Source organism: Aedes aegypti, chromosome 3 (genome assembly GCF_002204515.2).
Source record: "Aedes aegypti strain LVP_AGWG chromosome 3, AaegL5.0 Primary Assembly, whole genome shotgun sequence".
NCBI lineage: Eukaryota > Metazoa > Arthropoda > Insecta > Diptera > Culicidae > Aedes > Aedes aegypti.
The window spans coordinates 245,933,485-245,949,962 of NC_035109.1; the positions used below are offsets into that span (position 1 = coordinate 245,933,485).

At 37.2% G+C, this 16,478-nt stretch overlaps 1 protein-coding gene across 1 annotated transcript in view; it reads left to right on the forward strand.

Annotated features, from left to right (window-relative positions):
• LOC5566583 (putative transcription factor SOX-15) overlaps window positions 1–16,478 on the forward strand; it is a 220,892-nt gene that overhangs the window by 108,328 nt on the left and 96,086 nt on the right. Inside the window, exon 2 of the mRNA XM_021848848.1 lies at window positions 3,347–3,996. Coding sequence (XP_021704540.1) covers window positions 3,347–3,996 — 650 coding nt within the window. The remainder of the gene's footprint in view (window positions 1–3,346; window positions 3,997–16,478) is intronic.

Sequence of the window (16,478 nt, forward strand, 5' to 3'; positions counted from 1 at the left end):
CGGATTTGACATCATATCATAACAATATTCACCATACTGAGAAACTGAGAGGGTCTTCGAGCTACAGTTTCATTTTTCAAAGGTGGTTTCTTAAGATCTTAGTTTTAGTTGATGTGTTCACTTCAATTGACCTCCGCGTCAACTCTAGTACTCTGGATTAAAATTAATTTAAATATGTATTTTCTCCCTAAGAAGCACGGTTTTCCACCCAAGATCATTTTTCCATCACTTCCCCCAAGCATTATATGTTTATAAAACTGTTTTGCTGAGAATGACGAGTTTGGAACCCGGATTGACCAAGAATCTTTTTAATTGAAAATTTTTTCTGATTTAAAAAAATTATGTGTTCGCCACACCTTCATGCATAATGATCACAGATCTCAAGAGGTTCCTGTGGGACTCCAAGAAATGGAACTAGTTGGAAATCCCTTGTAAATTCCATGAAACCCCATTGGAAATTTTTGACATGGCTTTAGAACCCCTAGATATCAAACGGAAACTTTTTAAAACCTTTGGTGTCTCCTAAAAATCCCTGCTCATTTTATCTATAACAAGCGACTGGATTCGAACCTGAATCGGATTACCCACTTCGCTTAAGCGTCAAGCAAACTTAAAGTTTCACTTGCATGCAAAGAGGCGATTTGTGTACCCGGCGAGACTCTCGAGGCGAGTCCTTTAAAAAGAAATTACAACCGAACCGACGATTCGATCCAAACCACAAGCTTCAAATCTTCAATTTTAGACGGGAAAAAGGGTCTACGGAATCAAATTGCACCACTTTTAAATATGGCTGTAACTTTTTACCCGTTGGGCATTTGAAATTGTGGTTGTAATTTATTCAATGTGTATTTTGTTTGATTAGCAGATGTGCAATTTGAAAGAAAGAAATTTTGCGCTCAGCAGAAATCTTGAAATGGTACATTCTGTGGTGTCTCGTGTTTTAAATCGTTACCACGAACATTTGACCATCGATCGGAAAGAAAAAAAGTGGCGAAAATGAATTTTCGTATAGTGTTAAGGATCACAAACGGGTAGTTCAAGGCGTAATTTAGCCATCGACATATTCTGGACAGTAGTTTTGCAACAAATTTTCCATAAGAATTCACATATCACGTATCTACTTAAGTAGTTTAATAAAGCACTTGTAGAACCCGACTTAACTGAAAATTGATAACTTTATCGATAACTCTAATCAAATTATAGCATACCAAAATTTCCAGGCTCAGGGAGTTCCAAACGAATCACGTGATCCGTTACCGGAATAAGTCCCTCAAAAATCGTCAAATCACCGTGCACGTCTTCCGTATCGATAAGAAAAGTTAATCCCCCCCCCTCTAACTTCAAGATGATGGTCTGGATTGCTCACGCGAGTCCTCGTCTCTTGAAACTAAGCCCACACTTCAGGTTTGGCCGCGCACTCTTGACAGAGCCTATCGCAAACGCCAAACCAAACCATCAAGATTGTGCCCTCAAGTGGTTTATTTTCGAGATTCACGCGCCTCTGTTGGCGCACTAGAATCGTCAACCGTCGTCATCATTAGGCTCTTGGCGGTTGGCAATCGCAATTTAATTCCGATCCAGCACCATATTACTATCGTCAATCCCTCGAGCTGTCAATGGAACCATATGTCGAACACATTGTTCTTGGTCTCGGTTTGGAAATCTTGAAATAACCTTCTGACCTCTTCTTGATGTTCTGCAGTGCCATTGTTCGAATCTCGTTCATACGAACTGATTTTTTCGTTCAGTGGATGTTCGCCATTTTGGGTCGACAATTCGTATCAATGTTTTTCCCGCGCTAGCAGCAATCAGAATATATGTAATTTTAATTAGAAGGGTACTTCTGGTAGCGATTCTGCTATCGGGACGATTGTTGACGGGAGGTTCCACTCTATTAATGGTATAGCGGACCACCGACGGAGCTTTTATTGAGTTTGGCTGTGTTTTTTTTTACGGCCTGTCAAAGCCGATACCGAGAGTACAAGACCTCCCGCTGAAGTTCCCATTGTAATGTGTATCGGAAATTGACGGAATTTTCTCATGAGTTGCAACGTGTACTTTTGCCTAACATTCGGTACAATTGCGGCTTCCGACGATAATCGAAGGGGACGGCCAGCAGTTGTTTATAATTTCTGTTAATTATTTGCATTGGGTCGAACGAAGTAAAATAGCTTTAGCTTTCGCAGAATCTGAATAATATTCCAAAAGAATCTCTTTTACATGAGATCCATTATAATTGTATGTTATACAAAAAAAATAAATTTGGAATAAATTCAAACTCCCATTGGCGGGAATAAGTAAATGCAACTATGCCGTTAATGGACTAGGTTTTACGTACATGGAAGTCTTGCCTTCGTTGTTAAAATCTTGTAAATTGATCAAAAATAGACTAAAAACGAGACTTGTATCTTTCATCTTTTCAATTTATTGAAACCCCTAACATCGTTCCATTCGTTTGTGTGGGAATACTATAAGTTTTGGAAGGATTACAAGAAATTTATTTGAAAAGGTTTTTCCCAGGCTTTTTGGCGTACTTAAACGGTTTCTATTTATCCTATCAATTGAAGTTTTCACTATAAATTATAATGAAAGAAGCAAGGATTTCTATTTCGGCGTTTTTATCACGATAGGTAGTCCAATAAAGCGGATTTCCCACAAAGGTAAACTATACAAGTGGTAGTAAGCAGCTGTTTACTGTCTCTTATCACAGTGAACCTCTAATCAACATAAGTAGGTTTACATTTGCTCATGAAGATATAAAGTTTTATATTTACGATGTTGACATACCTTTTGTACATTGTAATAGCATTAACGGCTCATCGAGTTGAATTATTCAAATCTCAAAAATCTGATATAGCAGTCAACATGCCTAATCAACTACTATTGACTTGTTGGCTCAACAGCTTACTTTTCATTTGACGACGATTTCCACTGAACTCTTCAAGCTTAGTTGTGATACAGATTGCACCTCACTTATCTTATCTCACCTTGCATGTGGACAGTAACCCGATCTCGGCGAGTGTCTTCCTACAAATATTCAAATTTGGTAACACTAGCTTATCTTTCATCACTTTGAGCTTCCAGCTACCTCAAGGTTCCTTATCAGCTTTCATCAACAGTTCAGAAGTCGTGCCCATAAAACCAACCAGACGGGCACACCATCAAATAGACTCAAAGCGCTTATCGCCGCTAATCGCATTACTGAGAAATCCGGTCTAACTGATAACTTTACTCACCAGCCTTTCAGCGAATACCTTTTTTTTAATCTAAGGCATTTAGGCCTGTGCTGATTTAAAACTGAATTAATACATGTAGCATATCTTCTCTCCCTCTCTGTCCACCCTAGCTCACCACAACATCAACAATCCGCACAACAGAGCTATCACCGATCTTACGAGGAATACATGCACCACCAGCAGCAGCAACAACAACAGCAGCAGAATCAATCCAGCCATCAGAATCAGTCTCAAAACAGTGCGGCCGGTTCTCCACTACCGGGTCTTCCCGGACAGCACTCCAGCACCGGAGGATCAATGCTGGCACCGCAGAGTCCCAGCATGCTCGGCTCCGGCAGTAACGGCATGATGTCCTCCCCGCTCATGCAGTCACACTCACCGCTGCTGTCGTCCAATCCCTCGTTGCTGAACTCGCAATCTCCGCTGCTGTCCAACTCGCCGTTGATGAGCCAATACGCTCCCTACCAGGATGTGATTCCCACCATCTTGCCGCAGGACGATCCCGGAGGATGGGGAGGCTACGCCCTCGCTCCGGGACCCTATCAGAGTGAGTTCTGTGCCTCCAACTACGGGGTGCTACACCAGCGGCAGCAGTACGGAGGTCCGGGCAAGATGGGACCCCACGGGGCGTTGAAAAGCGCCAAAGAGGCACGCATCCGGAGGCCCATGAACGCGTTCATGGTGTGGGCCAAGGTGGAGCGGAAAAAGCTCGCCGACGAAAATCCAGATCTCCACAATGCCGATCTCAGTAAAATGCTAGGTAAGTGATTGTTTGGCTATGTTTGTTTTAGAGGGTTGATGTGGATATCGGGGGAGGGAATTGATAAGCTCAGTGAGAGGAGACAACGCAGCTTAAGGCTGTAATAGGGTGACCAAGTGCTAGTAGCTAATTTGATGTTAATGACCTGTTGTTGGCACATACTAGTTCCTTGTGAACATTTTTTTTAATAGGGTGCCGGTACCAATGGTTGTAATGTACCAGTAGATTGAACTATGCAATAGAACGTACATTTTTCGATAAAATAAAGACATGTGCTATTTTTTGTGGTTAGATCGTTTCTAGTTTAGTCGATTTGTCAAATTTCAGCTTTTTATTTTATCAAAAAGTCATATAAATAATAAGGTTCATGCAAAAAAAAAATGCACCAGTAGTTGCCGTCGTGTTCCAGCAGTGGATCAATGGGTGGAAGCAGTTTTTAAAATGGATGTATAAAAATGAAGAAAAGCTCCAGAGATGATCTGTATGCTTCATTCGAAAGATATTAGTTGCCGTTCCAAGGGAAAAATGTTAAACCTGTGTTAAAATTTACCACTTTGTTTAAAATTCCTTGTATCATTCCCGAACGTCTACTACTGGAGCACTAGCGCATCTACTCAAACACGTGTACTAATAGTGGCTCAAGCGATTTTATGTTAAAAAAAAAATGGTATTATCACTCTTTTTATATTTTTCCCATATAGTAGCGGTTGAAATCTTTCTATTGACGTTAAAAGTTTTATGTCCAGCACTTACAATTTTAGCACAGGGTTATAGAGGTAGTTTGGTAGAGGTTTTCGGGTTCAGCAGCAATAAAGACGAACGTCTATCTTCCAGCTCGGTACAAACGAAAGTGAACGATCGAATGTAGTTTATTTCCGATCTCAGCTATACTGTTCTACATGTACTTAAGTGTTGGTATTCGACCACAGTATATTCAGAAAACAGTGAAGGCTCTGTAGAGCGGACACTACAAAAAGATCTCTGTTAAGGCTTTTCGTTATTTTGTTATGATTTTTTATAGCTTAGGTAGTCCACTAATGGCACCGGCACCCTATTTAAAAACGGGAAATTTCATATTTTCAGTTCGTTTTTTTTTATGAAAGGATCATCTCTAAAGCGCCTTTTTAAGAATAGTGATATCCTAATATCCATTGTATTAAGCTTTGATCAGTGAGAATTGCTGATACAAACCGATGTCAAACAATTCTTTCCCTACACGGCTTTCGCATTGTGCTATAAGATTTTGATAAATCTTGATCTTGCATTTGAACATATGAAATGAAATCATTACAAACCGTTGCCTACATTTGTTGCATCCATTTTCATTTCGGTCGAAATCAGTTTTTATTTGTCTCACAACTAACGACTAACTGTTATACAGTGAGTGGTCGAAATACACTACTTCAACGTAATAATAAAATTGTTTTACTTGATTAATTAGATCTTCGGCCATCCTTCTCTATTTCCAAAGCATGATGAAATATGAGGATTTCCCTTTGAATTCATTAGCCCCAAAAAATACATCCCAAACATAAAAGTACTATGAGCCATTTTACAAAGCAGGTCAAATGACAGGAGACCTTGGAGTTATGTTCACATTTTCGATCATCGTCATCAGTTTTCGCGATGATGATGGTTGATGACTATGTGCATTTCTGTCGTAGCTTTTCATAATCTAATCTAATCTAATCTAATCTAATCTAAGCGGTAATCTAAGCGCCAATCTAAGCGCTTGCACAGCAAGTACTGAAAAGCATTCTGGAAATACCTAAATTTTTTCAGGTATTTTCTTGTCAGCATTAATATTTGCAGAATATCAGAGATATGATACAAATATTAAAAAGGCCAGGCCCACTGTGCAGACTTTGGGGTTGAAGATAATTGATAAAAATCATGGTGATCAGGTTATTCACGCATAAATAAACTGATAGCCATAATATTTTCAATTCAGAATGGAAGAAACGGAGACAACCGTACTAACCGTTTCAATTCAGGGTTAAAGGTAAAATCGTTGGGAGTGGCGTTGCTAAGACAGTTAATGCACACTCCATTGATGTTCTCCTAGGCTGGGACATAGGCATTTCTTCCTCATGTCCTGGCTCTAAAGCCTTGGTTTAAGCGCCTTTGCTCACTCTCTGAAATGAGATGAAAATTTATTTTGCCCCTTTCCCGTTATACATAAATTTAAACTCTCTCCTATAAATTAAAACAAATGTGCAAAACCATTATAATATATCAAATAAAGTTAAACTTGGAAACCTCTCACCAAGTTCCTAAGTAGCTTCCACAATCTGAAGGCATTGATGCAGCTACAGAAGCCTTCTAATGAAGTTTAAACTGCAGCACTAGCAGATGGATCTTTCTCGATTCTTTCGGTCACTTCTGTCGTTAGCTTCAATAGTAAATTCAAACTCTCCAAGGAACTGCAACCGCGAGCCTTCATAATCTTCAGGAAAGTCAGATCCAAAGTTCAGTCCATCCGCTCACTTAATTGAGGACGGGAAAACCAACTTCTATCGCTCATTGCGATAAACACTTCCAAACAAAGAAAAATTTTCGTTCACGATTTACTTCTATATACGAATTTTATAATAAATTTTTAATTCAGCATTTTCACAGATGAAGACCCATTTTTTCCTCGAGAAACTCACTAATTTCACTACAATTTCATGCTTGTACGCAACCCGATTTTTCTTTCGTCGATCAGCTGATTTAAAGTTACCAAAATTATCAGAGAACGAGATACACATTTCTTGAAGTTTTCTTAAAATGTTTGGTAAAATTCTTTGGCAGACTATTGACAAAATTGATTATAAGTTTCCTAAGAAATAGTTGCATTTATCGCAGGAAAAATCGTTGCTGTAATGCCTTATAAAAATCATTAACGAATTTATTCTTTGTGGACTATCAAAAAGAAATCCTTAGAGAAATCTCAAAGGGCATACTTGACATAAATAGAATAATTCCTGTAGCTCTATATAAATGCATACTTAAAAACATCTTGAAGGGATTTTCAATGATACCCTATGAGAAAATGCATGCAAGTCTCCTTATTCTCTTCCCCAAGGGGGGAGCGCTTGAATGTTTCTTCGTGAAATGTTTCCGAAAAAATTCCAATGAAGTTTTCTAAGAAATTTTCGAAATCTCTGATGATAATTTTTTGAAAATATCCCAACAAATTCAAGATTTAACCAGAGAGATTCTTCTTCTTTCTTCTTCTTTCTGGCGTTACGTCCCAACTGGGACAAAGCCTGCTTCTCAGCTTAGTGTTCTTATGAGCACTTCCACAGTTATTAACTGAGAGCTTTCTATGCCAATTGACCATTTTTGCATGTGTATATCGTGTGGCAGGTTCGAAGATACTCTATGCCCTGGGATGTCGAGAAAATTTCCAACCCGAAAAGATCCTCGACCGGTGGGATTCGAACCCACGACCCTCAGCTTTGTCTTGCTGAATAGCTGCGCGTTTACCGCTACGGCTATCTGGGCCCCAACTAGAGAGATTATTAAAAGCTTTATTAAAGTATAATTCCGCCCAAGGCAAGTTCTGACAAGTCCTGGAAATCCTCCAATTGCATATGAAAAACTGTTTTCAATAAAATAGCTGTTCAATCGTAAGACAAAGATGAAAAGGCATGACAATTTCCATTGCCGGCCACGTCCATTTTCTTCGCTACGAGGAAAGGGAAAGCATAATGATGATATGATACCTACTGGATGAGAGGGAAGGGAATAATCTAGCCAGATTGTCCTAGGCTAAAACTTGTTTTCAAAGGTATTTTAAAATGTAAACTTAACTATTTTTAAATGTAAACTAAAAACTCGTGGAGAGTTTAGCTGTGAATATTTACACTTTTTGTTATTTCAGACAGACTAGACCAAGTATTTTTAGTAGTTTCAGAAAAACGTACCCTAAGCATTCAAAATATTCAACAATTTTCCTTATTTTCTAAGATAATGGAACATATCTGTTTATTCCTCAAAAGACCGGGACGTATGTTAAATTTTCAAATATATATAGTATGTGTATAAATAATATATATGTGTATAAATGTATACAGTAGTGCATACAAGTGTATAGTATTTCAAGTCACAGATAATTTCCGGAATCGGTTTTAATGTGGCCACTATATCATGGAATTTTAAGACAAACGTATCAGCGTAAACCATTTGAGAAACGATTGAATTGGATAATCATATGTCCTGCATTTGATTAACCCTACGGATGACCATTTTCGGGTCCCGGGACACCTCAAGCTACTATAAAGTGGACAATTTGTATCTAATGATTCGATTCAAACCATGAATCGATTCGGCATACCAAATTTGTATCGATTCAGTAACATCGATGCTCTTGTCAAATCTGCCCAACGCTAGTAAAGAACTACCAGAGAACCCTAATCCTGTCTGCTTCAAACGAAGAGAGAAAATCAAAGAAACACATATTAGTCGTTGTTACCTTTTGAACCTTGTTACCGTCAAGCTACCATTCACCGTGCATTTAAGAAAAATCTGCACTTCAAAAAATTATATTATTTTGCCAAATAATTTAAAGCGAACTAGAATACCACTACGAGGCGTATAATTATACCATAATTCAGGGAAAAATCTAAAATTAACTATGCATAACAAAAAATACTGATAAATTATGTTTACAAATGTAATGTTAAGGTCGCCTGGTACCGTGCTATGTCACCATTTACCGTGCACACTGGCGCACCATTTACCGTGCGTATAGTTTTCGTCATGATTTAATTTTGTATCTTGAAGAAACGTTGTTGAAGCAAATAAGTTGCTAGTAGTGTGCGCACTCAGTTTAAAGGGAATTAAAACCTTATTTTACAGTGAAAGACATATAAATTTGAAAAATTGACTAAATCATTATTTTTTCATTGAAATCGTTATACGAGGTTTGACTGTTTTGTCCAATCCATTTCATATTCGCTCAAAAATTAAATATGGAGTAGTTCAATCACAACATAACTATAAATTCAATATTACCCAATGGTTTTAAGTCTTTTACACTAATGCACGGTTATAGGAACCATAAATTTTAAAAAGGGTCCATTCACCGTGCATTTGTGTTTCGACTGAAACACAACAATAAAAATCTAATTTGCATAAAATCTCATGGTTCATACGATGAAATACATGTAACTAGAAGTATCTACGGCGAAAACTTATTGAAATTTAGAAAATTTGATGCTCTAACGTTAAAATGAAATATGTGAATTTTTGGCGTTTCTACTAATAGTTTTAAAATATCCCATTATTAAACAGAATTCACATGATTTTGACTACTAGAACCAGGTTTTCAGAAGCTTTGTGACAAGAACTACTTTATTCCATCAGTTTTACCTTATATTACTGACAAAAGAATAATTTGTGAAAATTGTATGAATATTCTGTTGGAATTTGTATGTGTGCACGGTGAATGGAGGCCGCACGGTGACTGGTGACTTAACGGTAAACGTGACGGTTTTCCAGTTGCCGAGAATAATCGTGAGACAAGGAAAAACATGAGTCGATCGGTGTCATTTCTTGACTTTGTCAAGGGATCATTTTATGCTAAGGTGTGATGATCAAACTGACTGAATATAGTTTAAAGCACAATTACTGCCCAATCTAACCAAGAAATGTTGAATATGTTTTATTCTTCACCTGGGGGTTTATTTTAGCAAATGCTAAATATCTCTAAATATACCACTTTCAGAGGGGGCACCCATAATTTCACTTCTTTTTTATCACATTTCACAGTAAATCTCACTCGGCACTAAATATTTGAGCACTAAATCCAAATTTATCACTTTGAATATAAATCAATACGAAATTAATTATTACAGACGTGTTTTCAATCTTATTTTGTTTTGTTTACGTTGTAATAAGTCCGGCAAAATCGACGTTATGATAAAATCATATTCGAGATGATGCGACATTCATCTAGAACAGGTGGCCTCAAAATAGTTACCATAAATGCTATTTTACTTTATTCGTGTGACATAATTATACACTTCATAGCCTCTTTCGGAGTGGGCCAACTAGTCACGTTCTAGTCTACTAGAGGTTTTGGGGATCGATGAAGGCGACAGTGCCTTGACTGTTTTATGGGCGTTTATTTATAGCACCCTGGAAGTAATTCGTAAAACTAAAATTGTTACTTGGGCGTAAACTTCCAATTAAAATCCTTTCCTGTGATCAAGTTAGGGATTACAACTCCAAGAAAACCAAATACTTTATCACTTCTCGATAGTGACAAAGTAAGACTACATGCACTGAACAAAGGACACAGGATATACTATAATACATCAAATATTGGTCGCAGTGGTTTATGTTCCGAACGGAAAATAAAACTAATATATACAGTATTTCCCTTACTCGATATTGAAGGGACCATCGGGTTAGGGAGGTACCGAATTATAGAACACAAAACCAGTGCAAATGCAATCTTAGGGACCATCGAGATAGCTATATAAACTAACTTTTAGTGTGGATCTCTAACTCGATATCAAGATACGATTTATCGAGTAAGGGAGAGTTGACTCTATCTGTATTTCAATGTATTGACACGTGTCGTCAAAAAATACTCAGTACATTTCAATTGGCGCACCCACATACCGATTCGATCAATCGTCGCTCCGTCTGGCAACCCTAACTGATAACGACTAGCGTGCCACAATGCGATTACGACGGCATTAAAATGGGATTTTGAAAGGGTTTAGTCACTGCATTGACTTTGTTTCATTGTAGAAACCTAGGGATAGGTCAGTAAATACAATGCTTCGTAGTTGGACGGTAATTCAAGCTTGAATGTTGGTATCAGTGCTTAAACAACGAAATATTGAGTTGTATTGATGACTAACAAAGCGATGGGCACCTGATTTGATATTTTGGTGATAATGACCACCCTAATCTAGCGAAACCTCATAAAGTGTTCATAAAAATTCATTATGAAAACGAATGTTAATCTTATCTGTGCAAGAACCGGACTGCCAAATCTCGTTATCAGCCAATGGCCTTCAACTTGATTTTTACAGTCAGTGTGCACCTATGATCCTAAATGCATTGCTGACTTACATTGAATACACTTCACTGACCCAAGCGACCGTTGCATTTTTATTTCAATATAAAAATTGACTTCAACCGCTACGTTGGTTACATAAACCCATGTGATTAGATGATGAAGCATAAATTCGATTGTAAAGTACCAAGTCATCAATGTATAGTAGAACAGAAAAATGGTAGACGGAAGTTACAACGCGATGGTGTGTGTACAAATCAAAACGAAATTGTAGTTCGGTTTATTGCCTCGGTTTGACAATTATACGACTCGAGCTGGGGACTGTTATTCGGAAACAGCGCTATATAATCAGGTATTACTGGAAGTTCAGATGTCTGCGTGATAAGATAAAGAGAAGGAAAACAATTTTTCCACTGGTGGTTCCATGGTATAGGTACGGTGCTTTAGCGTATCGGGTATTGTGATAACGAGCTGTCACTAATTATGATTTATTTTGGCTATTGCTGTCTGGTAACAGGATCTGGAGCTCCAGTTAGGAAAAAAATATTTAAAAGTGAGTCATGATTTTTCAATAATGTCTAGTATATACTCGCAGTCCCGACAAACGGTGCACTCACTTAACTTAAAATCATACGTAATCTCCTACCTTGATTGCGGAGCAGTGCACAAGATAACTTAAAAACATTTTCTTCTGGATCTTGAGATAAAGCGTAACTCAAAAGGTTTTTGTCAAGGATATTGCAAGTAGATTCACTAGTTATATTAAAATAATTCTTCGAAGAACTCGTCAAGGAACCTCTTTAGATAGAGCTCCATATATTTTCACAGGAATTCCTCCTGATATTTCACTTTGTATTCTCCCACTTTAATTTTCCTGAGATTCGAATAACCACATTAGAGGTATACCATATATCGTTCCTCGGAGTATAACGGATTTCTCCAAAGAATCCTCAACAATTCCTAAGATATTCTTTTAGAATTACTCTTAAAATGCTTTCAGAAATTTTTGCATAAATTACTCAGAAAATTTCTTTCAAACAACTCAAGGAATTATACCAAGCACATACTAAAAAACTTATTAGGATTCCTTCAAGATGGTACTTTTTCTAAACATTTTCCAATAAATTTCTTTGGATTGGAATCTGGAATTGGTCGGTGTTTAGACAGACCGGACTAGATGATATTTTGGCTTTCTAAAGATACGTCAAGGGCTCAATTAATTGTAATTTTTCGATACTATTTGGATACAGATGTATTATGAAATAGATATGCTCCATTATTACAGATAATAATGCAAATAAATTGATATTTCAAATGCCTGGGATATGTTTTTTTCTGAAACCATTAAAAAACACTTGGTTTAATCTGTCTGAACACCGACCAATTACACCTGGAATCTACATTCAAGTATTATACTTTTTAGGGTTTTTTTTTCTATTTTTCCTTGTTATCCATTCAAAGATAACCTTAAGAATAATCCATTCAAGATATTTCTTAAGAAAGTGTCATCAATAGCTTTTTTTGGGATTCTGCTACGAATAACTTTATAAGCTCTTCAAAAAATCCCTCCAATAATCCCTTTTCCAAAACAAACACAGAAAATTATTTATGCAATGCAACCTGGAAATCTGTTTTCCGATACCTGTAGGAACTCCTCAAAGAACCCTTCAAAACATTCCATCAGAATTGCCAAGTTCATCGAAGAATTCCTCAAGAATTTAACCATGAGTTTAACTAAGAACATCTCCAAGCAATGTCATTGGTAGTGGTCCCCCAAGATAATCCTTGGGAGATTTTTCCAAGCATTCTCTCTTGAATTAAAAAAAAAAAAAAATACTCCTGAGATTCTTCCAGTGATTTACCTTTAGTAGTTTAGGAGACATAACCCTAGAAATTTCTTCCGGAATTCTTGCTGGATTTCCTTTAGGATGCTTTTATCATTCAAAAGTTTCAGATAATTTGAATTTTCAGGAATTTCCCCTGAATTAAATACTAAAAGCAAAACATTATTATTGCAAATATTTCTCTAGGCAATTCTCAAGGACTTCGCTGAATATTTTACCAAAAAGTTTTCTTTAGAAATTCTCTTTCAATGACTCATAAGGGCTTTGTTGTAGATTTCTAGAAATATCTCACAGAGATTTTGAAAATTTGCAAAGGTTGCTTCAGTATATAATCCTGGCTTTGAATCAAATAGATATTATTCAAAGGGTTATATATTGATATTTGCCGGGAATTATAGCAAACATAAAACATGGCGCATAGATTTCTTTAAGAATTAAACATACATCAGAAATAAACCTAGAGATTTTTCAGGACTCCATTTAAGTATTTAAGCAATTCAATAGATTACAAACGAAACTTATAAAAAATAATGTTGTTTCGGATTACACAAATCCTACTGCAAGAAATATGTTTGGAAAAATTCTAAGAAAAAACACTGGTGTTATTCGTGGAAACAAATATGAAGATATTCTAGAACTTATTTTCTAAGAAACTTCTGGATGAAGTTGCAGAGATTTTACGGGAAAACTAATGTAGAATATCTGGATAAGTTTGTATAGCAATTTTTTTTTTTGAATTGTTCTGTACTGAGCATAATAAATAAAGGAGTCCTTGAGGAAATTGTTGCTGTCATTTTAGAGGAGTTTCTATATTTATGCCAAGAAAAAAAAATGCGTAGGAGCTTACGGCATCATACGACAAACCATTATTCACGTTTCGCACCTACAATTAAAAACACGTTTTATCGCTGGTGAATCAGAACTTTTGACAGCAAATGCAACTTTGGGACCAGTTCAAATATGGCTCTAGGTTTTGGAGGCGAATGAATTGGCTAATTAAGTTTAATACCTCATAAATAAACACAAACAAAATTGAGCTTCAGGAAATCACCCAGAATTTTGGGAAAATCTCCAATGATTCTTCCAGACAATCCTCCCGATATATCTCCAGAGACTCTTTCTATGATTTCTCCAGGAATTCCTTCGAAGATTTCTTTATAGTAATCTTTACAGCGATTTCTCTGGGAACCACTACGGATATCACCAATGATTCCTACAGGGATTCCTCTGGGAAGAACTTTTGATCACTATGATTTTTGAAAACAGCTCCAATAGGGCTTCGGGAATACCTTAAACAATACCTTCAGGAATTCTGCCAGGAGTTCCTGCGGGGATTCCTCCAATGATTATTGCAGTAATTTCTGCAGGAAAATCTCTAATGGGATTGTTCTAGAAATTTCGCAAGGAGTTTCCGCAGAATTGCCTCCAGTGAACCCTCTGTAAATTACTCCAGTATTTGTTTGGGATTCCTCCAAGAAAATTTCCAAGGGTTATTTAAGGAATCCTTCCAGATAATCCTCCAGGGATTCTTCAAGCGATGTATCCTGATATTTATTCAGAGATTCCGCTAGAGACTCCTTCAAGGATTCATCCAGGAAAAACTTTATATGGATTCTTGCAGAGACTTGTCCCCAAGTCTTTCTCCAGGGGTTACACTAGAACAATCTCTTCATGGATTACTCCCGATATTTCATCACAATTTCATCCATTGATTCCTTTAAGAATACCTGCAAGCAAATCTCTTCAGGTCTCCATGTATTCCTCTACGGATCGCTCCAAGGATTATTTCAGGAAATACTACAGGGATTCTACCAGAAATTCCTCTAGGGACAAGAAATAACTTCACGATTTTTTCTCGTATTCATCCAGGAATTTATGAAGGAATACCTCCTGAGAATCGCTAAGTGAATTACTCCAAGGAATTTTCCGGGTAATCTTCTAGGCATTCCCTTAGATATATCTTCAGAGATTTGTTCTGGCTTTCTAAATATTCCTTCGCTTCAAGAATTTCTCCAGAAATTCCTCCAAAGATTAACCATGGAATCATCCTCCAAGAATTTTTTCAGAAAATTCTCTTAAGAATTTCTCCAGGGATTACATTAGGAATATCTCAACCTAGATTCTTCTAGGAAAATATTTTCATGGATTCCTTCAGACATTTCTACAGCGATTTCTCCACAGATTCCTCCAAGGATTATCCAGTGATTTCACCAGAAATATTCTCTTTTCTCCCGCATAGTCCTCACAATGATCCTTCTAGATATTCCTTTTAGGACTACTCCAGGCATTCCTCCTAAAGTGCCTGCATCAATCAACCCAGGTAATCATTATTTGATTCATTCAGCAATTTACCCATGTAATCCTCCAACGATTCCTACAGAAATATCCCCAGAAAATCCTCCAGGAATTTACCCAGGGAAATCTCTACAGGGTTTCCTCCAAAGATTAACCCCGAAATGTCTTCAAGAATAACTATCAGCAAAATCTATACATGGGTTCCTTAAAGAACTGTTCCAGATATTTCTTCAGGAATTCCTCTAGATTTTCTCGGGTATTCTACCCAAGAATTCTGTAGGAATTTATTCTACGGATTCTTCAAGGAATCTTCCAGGGATTAGGCAGTACTCCAGGTGCAAGGCGGTAGTAACACAATAGGTAATTGTGAATTGATTGCGCCAGATTGTAGTATTGATCTATTAGCCTTACATTCTCAGGAGTTCCAATCCCTTTGTCTGCGGTCGCAAGAGAGCGACATTTGAATTAAATTCCTCTATTAGGAAACTCGAATAAAGATTGTTGTAATAGAATTAACTAAGAAGACTAGTTCTTAAAGAACTCGACACAAAGCAACACCGTGCAGCTTCTGTTACGAGGTCCGAAATCTCCCAACAAGGAGTATTTTTTTAAGATCCCTGGAGGAATTCTTAGATAAAGCCAAGAATTTTTGTAGAGATTTTCTTGGTGGATTCCTTGGTGTTCGGGAGTAAGACAGGCAAAAGCATACAAAAATTATAAAAAATATCCGATCCCATATCACCCCAAGATCCCCCAAAAAAGGCTAGTAAATTTATCTTTCCTTACTTTGAATGCGAACGCTACTCAGTGCACAGGAAACCACGACAGAGTCTACATGGACGGCAGTATAAGTGTTGAATGTAAAATGTTGTAAAACCAGTAACTTTTGTAATTGTAAATAGTGTAAAATAAATCCATGTTAAATGTATAAATGTGAACGCCAAAAAGTGAAAGTTATTGGATTGTTATGGATCAATGGAAACCCGAAGAAGCTACCCAATCGCCCTTTAATGGACTGAAGAAACCCATTGTTCGACCATCTTCAGGGAAACTAGCCCGTATGGAATCCCCAAAACTACTACGTGTTGGAGCCTAAGAGTTGTCCACAGTCGAAGGTAATCTCTGGTGCTAGACTCCGACATAATGGTCCTTCGAACCGGATATGGGTCAGGACGGGCTAGACATCGTATGGAAAAGGTGCTAACAGGACGGGATGGATTGAAGGACACCATCTTCAAGCCAAAAGTAACAATCAATGATTTGTGAGATCATATGGATACAAAAACCGTGAGCAAAACGAATAGAGCATCTGTTAAAATGGCTGG